This window comes from Syngnathus acus, chromosome 6 (assembly GCF_901709675.1).
Source record: "Syngnathus acus chromosome 6, fSynAcu1.2, whole genome shotgun sequence".
Classification (NCBI taxonomy): Eukaryota; Metazoa; Chordata; class Actinopteri; order Syngnathiformes; family Syngnathidae; genus Syngnathus; species Syngnathus acus.
This window is the reverse complement of record NC_051092.1, coordinates 541,517-557,490: the sequence shown is the minus strand read 5'-3', so window position 1 is coordinate 557,490 and position 15,974 is coordinate 541,517. Positions and strand designations below refer to the sequence as shown.

The following is a 15,974-nucleotide window of genomic DNA, read 5'->3' as shown; positions in this document are numbered from 1 at the left end:
TAAAAAAACATTTATCATGTTGTGATGAATTTCATGTTTAAACCTGAAAATGAATAAGTTCAAGTGTGCAATGTATCACATCAAAGCAACATGCAACTTGTTTTCTGGTGCATCAGTAATGGGCTTCTTTACTTGACCAAATCAAAATCATTGCCCCCACTAACATGGCCAACAAATAGGCGTCGTGACAACAACTTACGGGTCATTTTCAATACATCGCCAAGCGAGGAAACCGCCTTCAAATAACGTCAACGTTCCATGTTAGCTCGAACGTGCGTTTCTACCATCTAACGAGCCATGCTAACAACCGATGCTAACATGTTCTAACAACTTGGAAGGTATTTTAACGCCCCCACTGTGAACGGTCAAAAAATGTGAACAGTTAGCTTGACCTTTGGCATGCTAGCTTCCCAACTGACTTCCACTATCTTGGTGTCAACAACCTGCAAAAGTATTTCAAGACATGTGAAGTGGAAATAAACATGAACAGCTTCCCGCTCGCGTTTCAGGCGCTAACAGCTACTAGCAAGCCGTGAGATTGTTTTAAGCGAGGCGCACACAGCAAGCGGACAACTGAGGCCATGATGGTTAAAGCTCCAAACACGGCAGTAGGCAGAAGAACAGTAGGCAGTAGAAGAACAAAAGAAGAGAAAAATCAAGAGGCAGGAGAAGAAAAGCAAGTGGAATGTCATGGCTATCAAAAGTCCCAGGCAGCAGATTTGCGCCGGACTTTCCACCTGGATAACGTTTCCTCATTAATTGCTTGAGCTCAGCTTGCATTGGACGTTCTTGGATATTTTTAGCACGCGCATTGTGACATAGTGGACCGGCACGTTAGCACGTTGGCTTCAGAATCCGGCCTTTTCCAAATTGGAAAGTGATTGACAAGCTGTCAACCAACCGGTGCGTTGTTGAAAGTGACAGACAAACTAAGTGGTGACCGTTGGGTTGTGTTTGTCGCCACATCCTGACACCGATTCTACCTTTGGCTCCATCCGCCCTGTCGACCAAGACTGTTGGCGACCAACTGGTCAACATTGCAGGCAGCGAATGGGGTCAAGGTTCGCAAGCAAATGTTTAGGTGCCACAGGAATGTTCCCGAGTTGCCGTGTCACTTTACGCGGACAAAACCCGTCGCTTTTGGCGCAGTGTTTGAGAGCCCGTTTTCAGCTTGGAGGAACACCAGGTGGCCGCGTAAGCAACTGCATGCAGTGATTCAATCGGACGCGAAAGGGTGCAGATTGGGGGGGGGCATCTAGTGGCCGTCTGAGGAAGTGCGGCACACTCGCGTTTTCACAGAGCGTGTTGTTTTAAGATCCATTGCAGGTTTGTGGTGTCACTCAACACCTGCACACCTCAAGGGAACCCAAGTGGCTCATGTTAAATTAGGCCTGCGAGATGCCAACGTGTTTAATAGGAGGACTTAAAAAGCATCAGCGGCATGCTTCGAGCGTTTACGATCATCGAAGGCGACGCGGTCAAAGGATTATCTATGGCGGACAGGTGGACGGACGGCAACCTTGTAAAATGGGACAGTGTCGAAATCAATGCTCCTCCTTGAAGGAGGTCGTGACTGCGGTTCAACGAGCATGATAAACTTAACCTGCTGATTGGCCTTCTCATTTTACCTTGCAACATCTGATGTCGTTACCTTTTCTAATTTGCACCTCCACATAGCAAACCACAAGAACAATTTCAATGAAAGGCATTTTGGCTAAGCTCATTGCTAACTTAGCCTCAGAATTTGAGCAACGACTGTATAACATTTTCCAATTCAAAGCAAAATATATAAACAATCAAATAACAGCTGGACTCAAAATGTCTTCATTAAATGTGTTCAGCTCACAGTTTGCTAATTACTTGGTGTGCTACTCAAACAGCAGTTGTTTCACTTTAGCCACTTTTAGCATGATGCTAACATTGCTACCACCACAACAATAAACAAGTTCTTTTCAAGTCGAACTTTTTTTAAGTCAATATACTCCCGTTTTGTAAAGAAGTCATTCAAGGCGACAAAGCGGAGAGATATTTGCGATAAAGGTGAACACGAGAAGAGGAAACAAGAAGACGACGCCGCCGCCGCCACCAAGGGGCTCAAGCACAAGAGCTTTATTCCAAACACAAGAAAACACACCAGCTTGCTAGCATGGTGGCTCACAAACACCCAAAACAAAACACCCTTTATGTCAACTTCCCGTCTTCCATCCCAACGTCACAAAGCACCAATCGAGAACTTTCCTTGAAAGACTCCATACTTTCAGGTCGAACATTTTTTTTTTGTGGAAACTCTTGAGTTTGGACGAGAAGAGCAGAAGCTAAGGCGTGTCGTCGGGGTTTAGCTGTCGAACATCTTCTTCCTGTCTGACTTGTCCTCGATGTTTTTACGCCAGTCGCCAACGTCGCGGAGCTGCTTGTCCTGAAAACACAAAATGTCCTCGTCAGCAAACGTCTGCCACCGTCTGACGGGAATCCCATCAGCATCGTCCCAAAATAGGTCACAAACATCTAATAGCAACTTTCAAATATGTCACAGGCATTTCTGCAAATTTCTCCAGACACCTCCAAACCAGGTTCAAACAGTCCAAAGTTTTGACATTCAATAACACTGCGGAAGGTCGTCATCTAACATCTCACGAGCATCTTCCCAATTCATCTCCAAACCTCCTGAAAGTCCTTCAACATCTCACAGACATCTGCATCATCTGCCAAGTCCCCTCAGCGCTTCCTCTTTTACCCGACGACGTGAAGCATCTGGCCAAAAGCGTGTGGCTCGCTCACCTCCTCCTTGACCTCCTTCTTGACCTGCTTGAGGTTGGCCCTGAGGTCCATGTTGACGGTGTGCTTGGAGCCCAGCAGCGCTTTGAGCATGGCGTCGGCCGACATGCGCACCTTCTTCAGGCGAGGTCTCTTGAACTTGCCCCTCAGGTCCACAATTTTGATGTTCAGGTCTCGAACCTGCAGGAGACAGACAAATGACATGAAAAGGTTTCTGTCTGTTCACCAAAACACAGAAATGGTTTACTCCTCTCACAAAGGCATCCTTGACCAGAAACCGTTTACTGGTCTCATGAAGACTCGGCTCTTCTCACAAATGTCCACAGACCAGAAATAGCCTTCTCGCAAAAGCTTCAGTCCGTCTTCTCACCTCATTGAGGACCATGTCGAGCTTGAACTCGATGCAGTAGCGTTCCTCCTCACTGACGTCAATCTGCTCGCGGAGTTTTTTGCAGAGCTCCTGAGGAGGACATGACAGCCATTTCAGCACACAGAGGTCAACAAACACCACGTCCAAGACGGCCAGGCCACTCACCCGCAGCTCGTCGCCCGAGTAGGGAATGTCCATGGGGGGACATTGGTTTTCCAGGAACCTCTGGCGCTCCGCCGCCTTCTCGGTAGCCTCGGCCTCCAGGAGGTTGTTGGCCACCACCAGCATGCAACTCTGAGGGGGTAGGACGTGGATGATGCGGGTGGGCGGGCCCGCGTGAGCGAGCGCACCTACCTACCTTCAGAGTGTGCTTGCGTCTGGCCGACAGTCGTTTCCTGCACGGATGGCAACATTACGGACGACTCAAACGTTCAAGCGGCTGGCAGAAATGTGCCCATTTTATCGTTATGGGTTAGCTTGAAGTTGCTATTTTGCTCTATGTTTGCATAGCAACCGTTAGCAAGCGTGTCAGCATTTAGCCCACCTCAGTAGGGTTCATCTCATTAGCGTCTGGTGTCAAATGAACGCGACAGCTGAACGCAAGTTGTTTGCATGCTAACAAGTACGTGATGCTAAATGTGATGTCACTCACTCGGTGGCCATGGTGGCTTCTCGGTGTAGACCTTATCTGCGAGACAAAAATAGAAAAAAGAAAGTTGCCAAATATAAGAAAAAAAACAAAAAGTTGTTAGCTCTAAAAATGCACAAAAGATAAACAATGTTGAGCGCATTAGCGGCAGCCTCGGAATGCTCTTCTGAGTTTATTTGCGGACGTGAAGATGTCTCAAGTAATCCTCATGGATTCAATGTCCACGTTTAATTTTAGAAAAGGCTCTGGATGAAAAGAGTCCAGACGATCTCAGGCAAGCAGTCAAACGTTTCAACCGCTATCTGGCTAATTAGCGTGACCCTGTGCGCTACATGCTAGATGTTAGCAGTAGGTGACTTAAGTGACATGTTGACTCAAATGTTTGGCGTTTCCTCGTTCTCTTGTTGATAAGATCACTTAATAATCAGAGTGGAAATAAGCTCAGTTTTGCGAGAAGCAAACCAACAAGTTCTCACAAGTGATCTATGAGCATGGAACAAGGTGAGAAGGCGGTATGGGGGGGGAGGTGGGAACGGGCGGGGGGGAGGTGGGAATGGGGGGTCATCAATATCAGACTGAGGATGCGCATCTATTTGCGGCCTCAGCTGTCGGAGGAGGAAAAAGTGACGAGGTGCTCGTCTTAAAAGAAAAGATGTCTGAGTGAGGTGCTCAAGGGAGGCCGTGGGGGGGGGGGGGGGGGGGGGGGTTGGAAATTTATTTTGGGAGGCGCAAGGACACGATGCTGAGGGACATCTGCCCAAGGGATTGTCTGTGGGGGCCGTAACCCAACACGCTGCCGCAAGAAGCTTTCGCATGAGCAAAGGGAAATAAATAGCAGGCAGCTGCTGGCTGCTGCCGCCGCCATCTTGTCACTCACATTTTAGGCCCGATTTGCGCCCAAAAATTCTCAGCGTCGGTTCGACAAGCTTCCACTCTTGAGTCTGCCACGACGCATGTCGTGTTTTATCAGAATTACGAGGAAGCCAGTCGGCCTCGTGTTGTCGTTGTTGCCATGACGACAGAGACAACAAAGACGCTGCTGCTTGGCATGATGATGATGAAGAAATCACAAAGCATCAACTTGCACATTTGCTAGCTACCATTGCATGGCATTGATCACCGGCAAAGCTCTTCTGAACTGCTCGCTAGCTTATTTCAATTTTTTTTTTTAAGCGTCTCAAATATATTTTCCAAACTATTTGATGTGCCCTAAAAATGGCCACTCTCTCGTTTAGTTCTATGGACTTTTTTCCCCCCCGACTGTAATTTGATGGTCACGCCGACACGCACGAAATGAAACGCTAGCAAACCAACGACGCTGACAACTGTGGTGAGAACGTTCAAGCAAAGTCAATCTGATGAGGACGCTTGTCCGTCCTGTTGTGTGGTGTGGTGTGGTGTCGCTGACCTGTTGGGGGTGCCGACGCTGGGCTCGCTCTCTCGCTCCTTCCTTGGCTGGCTGGCCGCTCTTGTGCTCGGGATGAGAGATGAGCTTTAAATGCCGCGCTGGCGGGAATGCGCCGTCTCCTCTTTAGGGAAGCGGATTAGCCAGCAGGCCAATGGCCACGCAAGCTCATGTAATGCAACGCACACACACACACCGAACGTATAAATAACCGATTGACCTTTAAGATGGTTTTCTTCTTCTCGATGACGATGATGGATCAGAAGAAGACCTCGGTGAACAAGATGAAGGTGAGGCACGTGAACGCCATCAAGGATGAAGACTGTGACATGATGACGATCAACAAGCTAGAACTTGAGGAGCAAGAGGATAAAGATGAACTTGAGGAGGAAGACCACTAAGAAGGTCAAGATCCTCCTCTGCATCTGTTGCCATGGTGACGACACAAATCAGTTTCAATGATTTGTTTTGTTTTTTAATTGCATTAAAGCTCCCGTGGTTAACGAGCAAATATTTTTGCACGTAGCCACGGCCAGTGTTGGGGCGAGCCGTCCAATGAGAGGGCGTCGAGTTGGACGCTAGGCGTCGCCCTCGAACATTTTCTTCCTGCCGTCCATGCCCGACTTGTCCTCGATGTTCTTGCGCCAGTCCACAACATCGCGCAGCTCTTTGTCCTGAAAAGCAACAAAAAATATCAACCGTGAAGAACGTGCCGATGTTGCCGACACGTTTGCGCGAGCGACTGACCTCGTCCTTGACCTCCTTCTTGACCTGCTTGAGGTTGGCCCTGAGCTCCATGTTGACGGTGTGCTTGGAGCCCAGCAGCGCTTTGAGCATGGCGTCGGCCGACATGCGCACCTTCCTCAGCGTGGGCTTCTTGAACTTGCCCGTCACATCCTGCACTTTGATCTTGAGGTCATCTATCTGCACACGAGGCAACAGTGAGACGGTGCGACACACGAAGAAAAAAAAAAATCACAGTCATGTTCTAAAGTTGGCCAGGGGACAAAATGTCTCCTCCTACCTCCTTGTTAGCCTTTCTGACCTTCACCTCAAGGTCGTAGCGCTCCTCGTCCGTCACGTCCGTCTTGTGGTGAATCTCCCTGCACAGCTCCTGCAAAGCCACGTCACCCGCAGATTCACTCTTATTTCTTAATAATGAAAAAAGTTTCATTTCAAAACAAGTATTATTCATTGAAAATGATTTTTCATTGAGCTATTTGGTCTTCCACACGTACTGTCCCCGCCCACACACCTGTAGCTCTTGCATGGTGTTGGGAATCACCAGCTGGGGGCAGCATTGAGCCATGTAGCGTGCCCGCTGCTCCTCTCGCTCCCGGGCCTCCTGCTCGAGGTGACCTTTGGCGATGGCCAGCATCACACTCTAAACACAGCACAACAAACAGACACGGACGGAGTTGTGGTCATGTCAACATCTCACAAGTTTCGCGCATGTCGTGTACTTGTACCTTGAGGTGATGTTTGCGACTCAAAGACATTTTCTTTCTGAAAGATTTCAAAATGAATTCAACCATACGATGGATGGGAACGATTCCAGGCCCAATACCCTCCTTGGTACAGTTAATAATCAAACACACATTTCGTTGATTGTAATAAAGCAAAGACACAAGATTTCAGACATACTGCGACATTTTTGATGGAGGGAGGGAGTGATTGGCTTCAAGCTGTGAAGAAAAAAAAAACAGCTGAAAAAAGAAGGCTAAAAGAGCTTTCAGATGAAGACAAAATACATTTGATTGATTCGAAACCTTAACAAATGACTCAATAAGAAATATTCTTACCATTGAAGGGAAGAAAAGCAGTAATGACGGGGAACATTCTATCGTCTTTCTCTTTATGGACGCTGATTTTCTCAGCGACCAATCATCTTGCAGCGTCTGCAAGCGCGCACCTCCCAAAATAACTTTTATTCCCAAAGTAGGACTTTGCCACACAACAAGCGCGCTTAATGGTTTGTTTTGTGAATGGCGGGGGGAAGGCCATCCAGCGTTCATCTGGTGCTAAAGGGGGAGTAGTGACAGACAAAATGCAGCATCTGCACAACAATGTTAGTAGAGCAACAAGGGCCATTGAAATTGCAATGAGAGAAAAAAAAAAAAAAAGAAACCAATAAATGACTAAAGTTATCACGTACGTCATCTTTTATTGAATGAACAGTACAAAGGTGGTGGCACCACTGAAGAATCACCTGAGAACATTGAGGAGAACCAAGTCCACGTTCACCAACGACGCGGGAAAAACAAAAGCGGCAATATATTACAGCCGCCGTTTGCCAAGCTCACATTTCAAGATGGGTTTTTTTTTTTGCACGTAGAAAAAGAAAACAACTCAACGGCAGATATCCAGAAAAGGTGCAAATGTCACGTCACAAAGCCAACCAAGACGCCAAGTTATTTTCACATATTGTTAGCATAGCCGCCGCTAGCCACTTCAACGACGACAGCCTCCTTATTTTGTAAATATTTGCATAAAACTTAACAGGTTTGCCATAAGTTGGCAGGAAGTGTCGACACTTGATGACTTGAAGGAAATGTTTTGTTGTACTGCTAACAAAATGAAACAAAATTCTCTGATATACATTTGGAGGCTAACCCAAATGCCGAGCTAACGCAAACATTAGCGTCGATGCTATTTGGTCACTTGCCAACCAAACATCGGCTAGCCTCAAAAAATGCCACCTGAAATGAATCTGGAGAAGAAATTCACATTTCAACAAATGTCTTCATGTTCCCTCTTTACAAGCAACTTATTATTTTGAATTAGGATTTCGTGAAAACAAGTATGAAGGTGAGGCTGAAAATAAACCAGGGGGAAAAAGTTCTAGTTTGAAAGTAAAGAAAGGAGCAACGTTACTAGGGGGGGGGGGGGGGGGGGGGATGGAGTCATAGCACAGGGAAGTCCAAATATTAGCAGGAAAGATTGTGATGGAAATTTACCAAAATGTTTTTGAAGAAAATAAGGAAAGTTATACTTGAAAACTACAAAGCCAAAAATGGTACAGTATTAAAAGGAAAAAAATCCAAAGTACCTCCCCTCACAAAATGTCAATTGCATGAACAATATTATCATCAAAAATGAAACTTCTGCAATTTGATGACATTAGTCATTGAAATGGAGACTTTCCTGATATTGCCACCTTTTGCTTTTTCCCCTCCATGGTGTGCTTCTTTCAAATCACCACAAAACATCCACAATATTCACACAGAACACAATTCACACCAAGAGTCCAAACTCTGCACAGTAGAATCGAGTAAAAGTTCTTCCTCATGGAGGACAGCTCGGCGTTGTTGTTCCAGCAGCAGACGAGCACATCGACACCAACATTTTCACGAGGAACCAACAAGATGGATGCATTTGAGTTTTGGGAGAGGGCGGCCTGCAGGTTCTATCAACAAGAACTGAACTGGACCGTGAGGTACAAGAATCACCATGAAAGATCTACTGGGGTGACACCAAATCACTGGAATCAAAAGCGGGCCTCAGCCCTCCACACATGTTAAAAAAAAAAGGGATCCAACTTCTTCACAAGGCTCAACTGGAGGGCCACAAGATTCCAACCAGTACCAGAAACTAGTTCCACATCTCTCCTGAGATGTGGTGGTGGAGCTAAAAAAAAAAAAAGTTTGGAGTCCAGCCATGCGACAGCAAACGTCTGGAACCAGAAGCAGGTTTCACTCATCTGGTGCTGACAAAACAAGACTGCAACCGGAGGACCATCCATCCACGAGTCGTCGCGGAACCTCCTGGTACCATGTTCAATCGAGTCCATCCAAAGAGTTGCGGCCAAATCTCAACTGGACGCGGCGCGGTAGCAGAAGCACATCGGCGGGCGCTAACTTTTGTGGCCACTCGTCTGCGCTCGGGGCGGAGTCAGGTCCAGGCCACCTTCCTGGAGATGGCCTGCTTGAAGCTCTCCGGATCCACGTCGCCAGGCCTGAGCGTCCTCTCCAGGCTCACCAGCAGGTTGCGGTGACATTCGCGGATGTTGACGGGATATTTGGCCCGGAGCAGCTCGTAGGCGGCCATGAGCCTCATGTTGCGCTTGAGCATCAGGTACTGGATGACGCAGGTGGGCGCCAGGGAGAAGCCGTCCCCGCAGTGGACCAGAACCCGCTTGCGCTTGCCGGCCGAGGCGTGGATGCACTCGTTGATGTCCTCGAAGCAACGCTGCTTGACGTCGCCGATGTCCACCTTGAGGCGGGACCAGCTGTGGCGGACGCCGCCGCGCGAGCAGGTGCAGGGGATGAGGCTGAGGGCCGGCGCCGCCTGACCCGGGGCTCCGCTCATATCGATGATGCTGTCGATGTTGTTGCGGCACAGCGCCCGCCCGTTGTACGCCGCGTTCAAGTTGCCCACGTAGATGTAGTCCGTCACCTTGGAGATGACTGGCTCGAAATGCCGCGGGGCGCCGCCGCCGCCACCGTCCCCCTCACCTCCGGGCGGATCGTGGGCGTCGGCCGGACCCGTGGCCGCTCGCCGGCTGTAGTTGCGCAGTTTCCGCGACCCGGAGCGAGACGGCGGGTTGGAGTCCGACTCGGAGCTGACGTTCCACGGCGGCGAGAAGAGTGAGAAGCGGCCGGTGGTAGCCTTGGACGGAGGACCTCCCGCGGCGCAGAAGAGGGACGCCCGCTCCAGGGAACCCGTGCTTCTGGCGGCGCCTGCGCTGTGGGCCTGCTCCATCTGATGGAGACATCACACACACACACACGGCCAAGCGTCAGTCATATTCGGACACCAAGACGCCTCCCACAAGACCTGACCTGAGCTTTGAGGTTGTTCTTCCATTCCTGCGTGTCGAGAGCTTTGAAGCGTCCACTGCTGTCGGATGACACCGACATGCAGAGGGGCCGATGGTGGTGGTGGGCCCGGGGGGGCAGCTGGGGGGTAAGGGTCGCGGGAGGCGGCTCCGCTGCCTCCCTTCTACTCATCATCAGATCGGGACACGAACCTGAAAAAAAACACACGCAAGCAGAACTTTGTCAAGTTTGAACGAAGTACTGAATTTTTACGAAAATCTAATCAAATCGATGTATGCAACGTTGGCAATCTTTTCAAAAGACAAACTATGAATCAAACACAGATCGCACCAGTACATTCCAGGCGGCTGACGGACTGAATGTTGAGGGTGTTGTGGTTGGTGAAGATCTTGTGAAGGGCGCTTACGAGTCCTGCTGGAGACAAGGAAGAGTTCCTCAGGTTTTGACAGCAAGCAAGCGAGCGAGCGAGCGAGCGAGCCAGCCAGCCAGCCGGCCAACAGACTTACCAGCGCGGAGTCCATCGATCTGACTACTCGGCCCCTTTTCGGCAGCCACGATGTCGCACTCGGAGCGGGCGTCCATGTCTGGCCTCCTGCATACAAGGAGACAAGCAGCCGCCGGCTCAGGCGGCGCGTCATCTTGTTGGATGAGCCGGGCAACGCGTCGCCTCCATCGGACGGAGGCGCGCGCATCAGCCGCTAAAGTGTGGAGCAGCGAGCTCAGCGTGTCATATCGTCAAGCCTTAGAAACTGTGGCCATGCTAACTTGACTTGTTAGCGAACGGGGCGCACCATTCATACGCCGCTGGCTAGCATAGTAAACCGGCGGTGTGTCGTTCCTTCACGGCGTTCGGAGCTTGCGCCGCATATGACTCCAATAAAAAGAAAAAAACACGATTTCACTTCGGTAAGTTGAGTTCCGTGACTAAATGAGCTGGAACGAGTGCTAGCCGGCTAGCTAGCCTGCTAGCCATTCCGCTAGCCGAGCAGCGCGAGCCAACCCGGAAGCGCGCTTTCGTTTTCTTGTGACTTCCGGGAGAATAACTGCGCGGTAGTGCGCCCACTCGCGGGCTGGAGAGTGATTGCCAATATTGAAGTCCGTACAGTTGCGTGAACCAGTTTACTGCGTACGATTCAAACCGGACCCATTTTGCAATAAACCTTGTAAAAAAAAAAAAAAAAAGTTTTTAAAACTCTTGTACCTACCTACTGTGAAAAAACATTGATACGAAATAAAACACAAAGAAACATTTGTTAGCAGAAAATATGCACTAATTACAATGATACTAAAATTAGTGTCTCATAAGTAGCAATGCTGTGTAGTAGTGGTAGTAGTAATAGCCTTGCAGGATGGAGACATTGCCGTTTTGTTGCTTTTGTCAACATATACAGACACAACACAGGATTGATGTTATTTTGTAGTTATTTCATTCAAAAAAGACCCAATTAGCAAGCCTGGAGGTATGCAGTTTTTCCTTCTTCCAAAAAGAACTGAAGATAAATGGCTAGTGCTGGAGAGAGATTGCAATTGTGTTGCATTTGGATGTTAATGAAAAACATTCACTTCTCAAAAAGTGGAAGGCAGATTAAAAGATGATCAAGGAGACACGTTAGAGTGATGAAGACAGTAATTGCACGGATAAGATTGAAGTAGGAGTAAATGACAACTCACTGCGTGTGTTTGCACCTTGTCAGAGCTTCCACGGACTAACTGAAGCATCGCGCTCGCTCATTCGGTCTTTTGTTTTTTCCTACTCTTGTGCCAGGTGTCATTGGACCACTGGTAACCTGGTAACCTGATGTCACAGCTCATCCTCCTCATCCTGCTCAAGTGGTTTCGTCAAGGAGCAAGCTAGCACCAGGAACACGCGAGCTTTGCTTTTTCCGATTTGCACTCGCGTAGTGCTTCCAAATATCAAGTTGACCCCAAGTGGCAAAGAACGAAAAATCAAAACAAGAAAGCTTTGTTTAGCCTTGAGGGTTCTGTCGTCGTCTGAAATGGACCGTTTACATTTTATGGCAACTGTCTCTCCTTTCAACGGGACATTGGCGATCGATCAGCTGATGCTTCAAAAGCAGAAAACAAATGCTTCGATATCACATTGTGTGATGCGTTTGAACATTTTTGGTTTTTATTAGCTGGCGTGTTTCAAATATATTGACCACTTTCTTCAAACAAATGAGAGAAATGATCAGAATCAGCTCTTTGTTGATGTGCAAAATGTTGCATTACATTGGTGAGCTTTTTCATCGAAAAAGAAGACATTTTTGACTTACATTTCAACTTACCATTTTGTTGCTTGGTCGATTTTATCCAGTGAAGTGAGTCCAGCTTAATTTGAAGTTCCAAGCGTCTTTTTCCTCGGAGCATTTTAGTACCATTTATGCAAGAAAAAGTGTTCAAGTTGGTCCACAAACTGTTTCGGGCGCCCCCTGTAGGTCATAGACGTCACTGCATGCAGATAATTAGTATCTCTTGCTCTCAGGAGACTTGAAGCAGCACAAAGACGATGACGACTCAGCAGCTCAGCTTGATTGCTTCTACAGCTCACTGGGGACGCAACACCACTCCAAATGATGACATAGACTCGCATATGAAGAAAATCGAAAAAAGGTAACTCAACAAAAGCACAAAGAGTGCCTCCAGTGTTTTGTTTGTACCTCTTGTTGAGCGAGAAGGGCAGGCAGGTTGTTGACGAGCGGGATCTTCTTCTTGAGGCCGAGGGTGGCGTTGACCTGCTTCTCCGACAGCAGCGAGTGCCACTGCGCCACGGGCCGGCGCGGGTAGGCCAGCATGTCGCCCCAGTGCCTCAGCTGGTTGCCCGCCGCGTCGCAGCCCAGGAAGATCTTGCCCGCCGGGTCGTTGGGCGTCATGAGGTCGTGGTCCCACACCGAGATCACCAAGGTGACGCGCTGGCCGCGCACAAACGGACGGCGTCGACGCGAGTCGCTCGCCGACGGCTGCCCGTGAGCGGCGGCGGCGCCCCCTACCTGAATTTGCGCCATGGTGACTTTGAAGGAGAAGGCCTCGTTGTAGTACGGGTTGAGCGTCTTCTTCTTGACCGACGTCTTCTTCTTCTTCCACTTGCGCTTGTCCAGAGCCAGCTGCACCTTCACGTACGGATCTCCACCACGACAAGCACGGCAATTTCATTTCGGCACGACTGATAGCAAGCAAGCATTCTTTGCAACCAGAGTGGTCTGGACTGTTCCCAAGTCCAATGCAAGTTTTTTTCAAGTCCTAACCTGATCTTCCGTCCAGGTCGGTGCTCTTGAGGTTTCTGGCCTCCAAGATGACCACGGTCAGTTTGCTGGATGTGGGAACGTAACGCAAAGAGAAGCAGATCTCACCAAGGTTCTCCTCCTGGATTAGAAAGAAAAGAATTGCCTTCAATTCCAGACCAAGGTCTAGACCTTCTACAAAAAAATAGGATTGGGATTCTAATCATGCTAGTCTAACGAGGTCCTACAGGACTTGACCTCCATGTCGGCAGGTTCTTGGAGGTCCCTCCACTCTTCTATGATGTGGGTCCAGTCCACTTGTCCAAGTTTTAAGCGCAGTTCTCCAATGATGTCGTTTTTGGAGAAGCGGTCGAAATCAAAAACCTGAAGCACAGCGGTCGACTTGACCAAAGTCGCCTTGGAGATCTGACGACAAAACAACAACAACAATACTTTCAAACTTGAACTCATTTTGTTTGGACAGAAAGCACTGTAGGTCCAAGATTTAGGTTGGATTGAGATTCTAGTCCAACTAAGGTAGCACATTCCCTACACGCTGGCCCGTGCCTCGCCGAGTTTAGGTCTTGATTTTTGTAGCTGTAAGGATTAGCATGTTTGCACCGGTGGTACCTGGAAGCCGAAGGTCTCGTTGAAGGTGGCGTTGAGCGTGCTCTTCATGACTTTGGTCTCGCAGGTCACGGTCTTGTCGGGTAGAAGGTAGACCTTGACGTAGGGGTCCGAAGTTCCTCCCAGGTCCATGGCCTTCAGGTTACGGGCTTCCTTCACGCCCACCTTTAGCTACACGCAACTGATGGGTTCATGGGATCCGCGTTACGGTGTTCATGAATTTGCTCACCTCGGAGAGCGCGGCGTCAAACTCCAGCGAGTAGAGCAGCTTCCCTCGTGGTTGCTCGGCGGCGCCAGAGTTGCGGCCGCCCGCGCCCGCTTGAACCTGATGGCAAAAATTCGCTTTGACGCTTGAACCTTTCCAACCAAGGCGACCTTCTTCTCACCGACCGTCTCGCTGCTAATTGGTTGGCTCTGCGGCTGGAGCTTGACCGTCGGCTTCTGCCGTCGTTTCTTCCGTTGGCCTCTGCAGCAGCACGCGCACACGCAACACACCACAAGCAAGAGCAAGACGGCGCCCGCCGCCGCCAACACGTAGATGGCCCAATGGGGCACTGTAACGCACGCACAATTTGCTACGTCAGCCAGCCACCTTACCAGTCGACTTCGATGCGCTTCATAGTTGTACGCTCAATGTTAGGCCGAATCATTTTGTAAGATCTCCTCTAACTACTGCGGAGAGAAGGTCGAGTTAGCCCAAGTTGAACTTGAAGCTATGTGCACTAGCTTCAATACACTTCTTGTTGTCGTAGACATGCGTGTGCGCGCGTATCACCAACACGGGATATTCTCGATGATCCCGTCGATCACGTCAGTGACTGAGGTGTTCTTGAAGCTAGATAACATTGTGGTGAGACGATGATGAAGAGGGATCTGAAGGTGAGACAAGAACACACGTTTGATGCCGACTCTTAGGGTTTACAGATGATCTTGATCGTATGATTATGTTGGAATGTAACCTGTAATGATTAACCTAGCTTGTCCTGTCTTAACAAAAGTAGTCGAACAAAGTGCTATGATCTTTTGAACTGATTGACTCGCTGCAGAGGAAGCAATCAGCGTTGCTTTGTTTACACAACGTCGTAAAAGACCCCCTGCTATGCTTTGATCAGCAGGCCAGGGGCTTCAACCCCATCCTGTCCACTCTCACCCCCACTCTGTTTCTCTCAATAGAAATGCTCCTGCAAGAGGCCTGAGTCAGACCTCATTCGATCATCGCTGTACGCACAGCGACGAATGGACTCTCCACCTGCAGGTGTTTAAAAGGACTTCCTTGTCTCCCGTGTGGCTCTTGCAAAATAAGTTAGAGTGAGCACCACCCTCGGTTCAGACTGCCTCGACTTTTGTGATGACGACTCAACTTGAAGGTTTCGTATCTAAAGTCGTCTCGTATTTGTGGCATTTTTTGTATTCTCCAAAAATGTTTGAAGATGACATGCATGAAGCCTAAGGGATTTAGTACTGGAACACCTTGGCTTAACCGCCGACACGTTTGTACTGGGACGTTTTGAACAAGACAAACATGCTCCTTCACTGCATTTGCCAAATTCAACAATCCAAAGTCAACATCACATTTGCTCACGGATGTCACGGGAAGGTCCTCATGTCCACGAGGGACGTTGCGATGGCGCTCACCTGGAGACCAGCACCGCAAAAAACAGGAAGCAAGGTAGAAAGGAAGTTAGGAGGCCTTTCACTTTAAACACATCCTCAACTCCGCCAAAGAACAAAACAATCATTCGTATCCAATTTAGACCAAACCACCCCAGGACTCCTTAACTCATTCAGTGCCACTGACGATTATAGACGTCAAAGATATTTACTGGGTTGGCAGTGAATGAGTTCAAAGCAATTAGATGGAAAACACATGACCAATTATTTTGCAACGCCGACGGTACCTTGCAGGCCTGCCGTCGTCCACTTTCATCCCGCTTTGTATTTCACGCTAGTACACGCTCTGGTCCGGCTTCTGCTTTGACGGCTGCTCGGTTTCAACCCGCAGGAGCGGCGGCGGTGACACGCCTGCTCTGCACACACACGGGTTGACTTCGTCTTGAGAAAACAACTCGTCACCAGTCGAACGAGTCACCACACTCGCGAGGGCGACTCAACATATGTGATGTCATCAAGTTGCACACCTCAAAAAAGC

General features: G+C 48.9%; 4 protein-coding genes and 2 long non-coding RNA genes across 10 annotated transcripts in view; 2 read left to right on the top strand and 4 right to left on the bottom strand.

Moving 5' to 3' along the window:
• Positions 1-1,962, top strand: part of LOC119124222 — a 2,288-nt gene extending 326 nt beyond the window's left edge. Inside the window, exon 2 of the long non-coding RNA XR_005098219.1 lies at positions 510-1,962. This is a non-coding gene — a long non-coding RNA (uncharacterized LOC119124222). The remainder of the gene's footprint in view (positions 1-509) is intronic.
• The window catches only part of LOC119124195, a 12,685-nt gene extending 1,757 nt beyond the window's left edge, over positions 1-10,928 (bottom strand). Inside the window, exons 1-5 of one of the 5 annotated variants that reach the window (XM_037253906.1) lie at positions 10,484-10,928; positions 10,308-10,391; positions 9,981-10,168; positions 8,112-9,900; positions 7,347-8,072 (exon numbers count right to left, since the gene is read on the bottom strand). In XM_037253906.1, the coding sequence (XP_037109801.1) occupies positions 9,091-9,900; positions 9,981-10,168; positions 10,308-10,391; positions 10,484-10,559 (1,158 nt within the window). In that variant the 5' untranslated portion in view covers positions 10,560-10,928 and the 3' untranslated portion in view covers positions 7,347-8,072; positions 8,112-9,090. Of the gene's footprint in view, positions 1-7,346; positions 8,073-8,099; positions 9,901-9,980; positions 10,169-10,307; positions 10,392-10,483 lie in introns of those variants that run through there. The other 4 variants (XM_037253911.1, XM_037253909.1, XM_037253910.1 and 1 more) reach the window with 4 other exon arrangements.
• On the bottom strand, positions 2,095-5,338 carry LOC119124207 (troponin I, fast skeletal muscle-like). Its single transcript, XM_037253928.1, has 7 exons — positions 5,203-5,338; positions 3,798-3,833; positions 3,504-3,540; positions 3,311-3,439; positions 3,146-3,235; positions 2,779-2,955; positions 2,095-2,416 (listed from the first exon to the last, which is right to left on the bottom strand). Exons 2-7 carry the CDS (start codon positions 3,806-3,808, stop codon positions 2,336-2,338), a joined length of 525 nt encoding a protein of 174 aa, XP_037109823.1. The 5' UTR covers positions 3,809-3,833; positions 5,203-5,338; the 3' UTR covers positions 2,095-2,335.
• Positions 5,253-6,158, top strand: LOC119124224. The gene is made up of 2 exons (XR_005098221.1): positions 5,253-5,371; positions 5,466-6,158. It is a non-coding gene; the product is annotated as an uncharacterized LOC119124224 (long non-coding RNA).
• LOC119124205 (troponin I, fast skeletal muscle-like) lies at positions 5,649-7,034 on the bottom strand. The gene is made up of 7 exons (XM_037253926.1): positions 7,002-7,034; positions 6,844-6,884; positions 6,669-6,705; positions 6,455-6,583; positions 6,224-6,313; positions 5,947-6,123; positions 5,649-5,873 (listed from the first exon to the last, which is right to left on the bottom strand). The coding sequence occupies exons 1-7, from the start codon at positions 7,002-7,004 to the stop codon at positions 5,778-5,780; spliced, it is 573 nt and encodes a 190-aa protein (XP_037109821.1). The 5' UTR covers positions 7,005-7,034; the 3' UTR covers positions 5,649-5,777.
• A 1,471-nt stretch (positions 10,929-12,399) lies between the features above and the next one.
• Positions 12,400-15,884, bottom strand: syt8 (synaptotagmin VIII). Its single transcript, XM_037253943.1, has 11 exons — positions 15,724-15,884; positions 15,408-15,460; positions 14,605-14,698; positions 14,192-14,379; positions 14,055-14,150; positions 13,829-13,996; positions 13,457-13,624; positions 13,223-13,340; positions 12,968-13,101; positions 12,638-12,889; positions 12,400-12,527 (listed from the first exon to the last, which is right to left on the bottom strand). The coding sequence occupies exons 3-11, from the start codon at positions 14,669-14,671 to the stop codon at positions 12,525-12,527; spliced, it is 1,194 nt and encodes a 397-aa protein (XP_037109838.1). The 5' UTR covers positions 14,672-14,698; positions 15,408-15,460; positions 15,724-15,884; the 3' UTR covers positions 12,400-12,524.
• Positions 15,885-15,974: the final 90 nt, after the last annotated feature.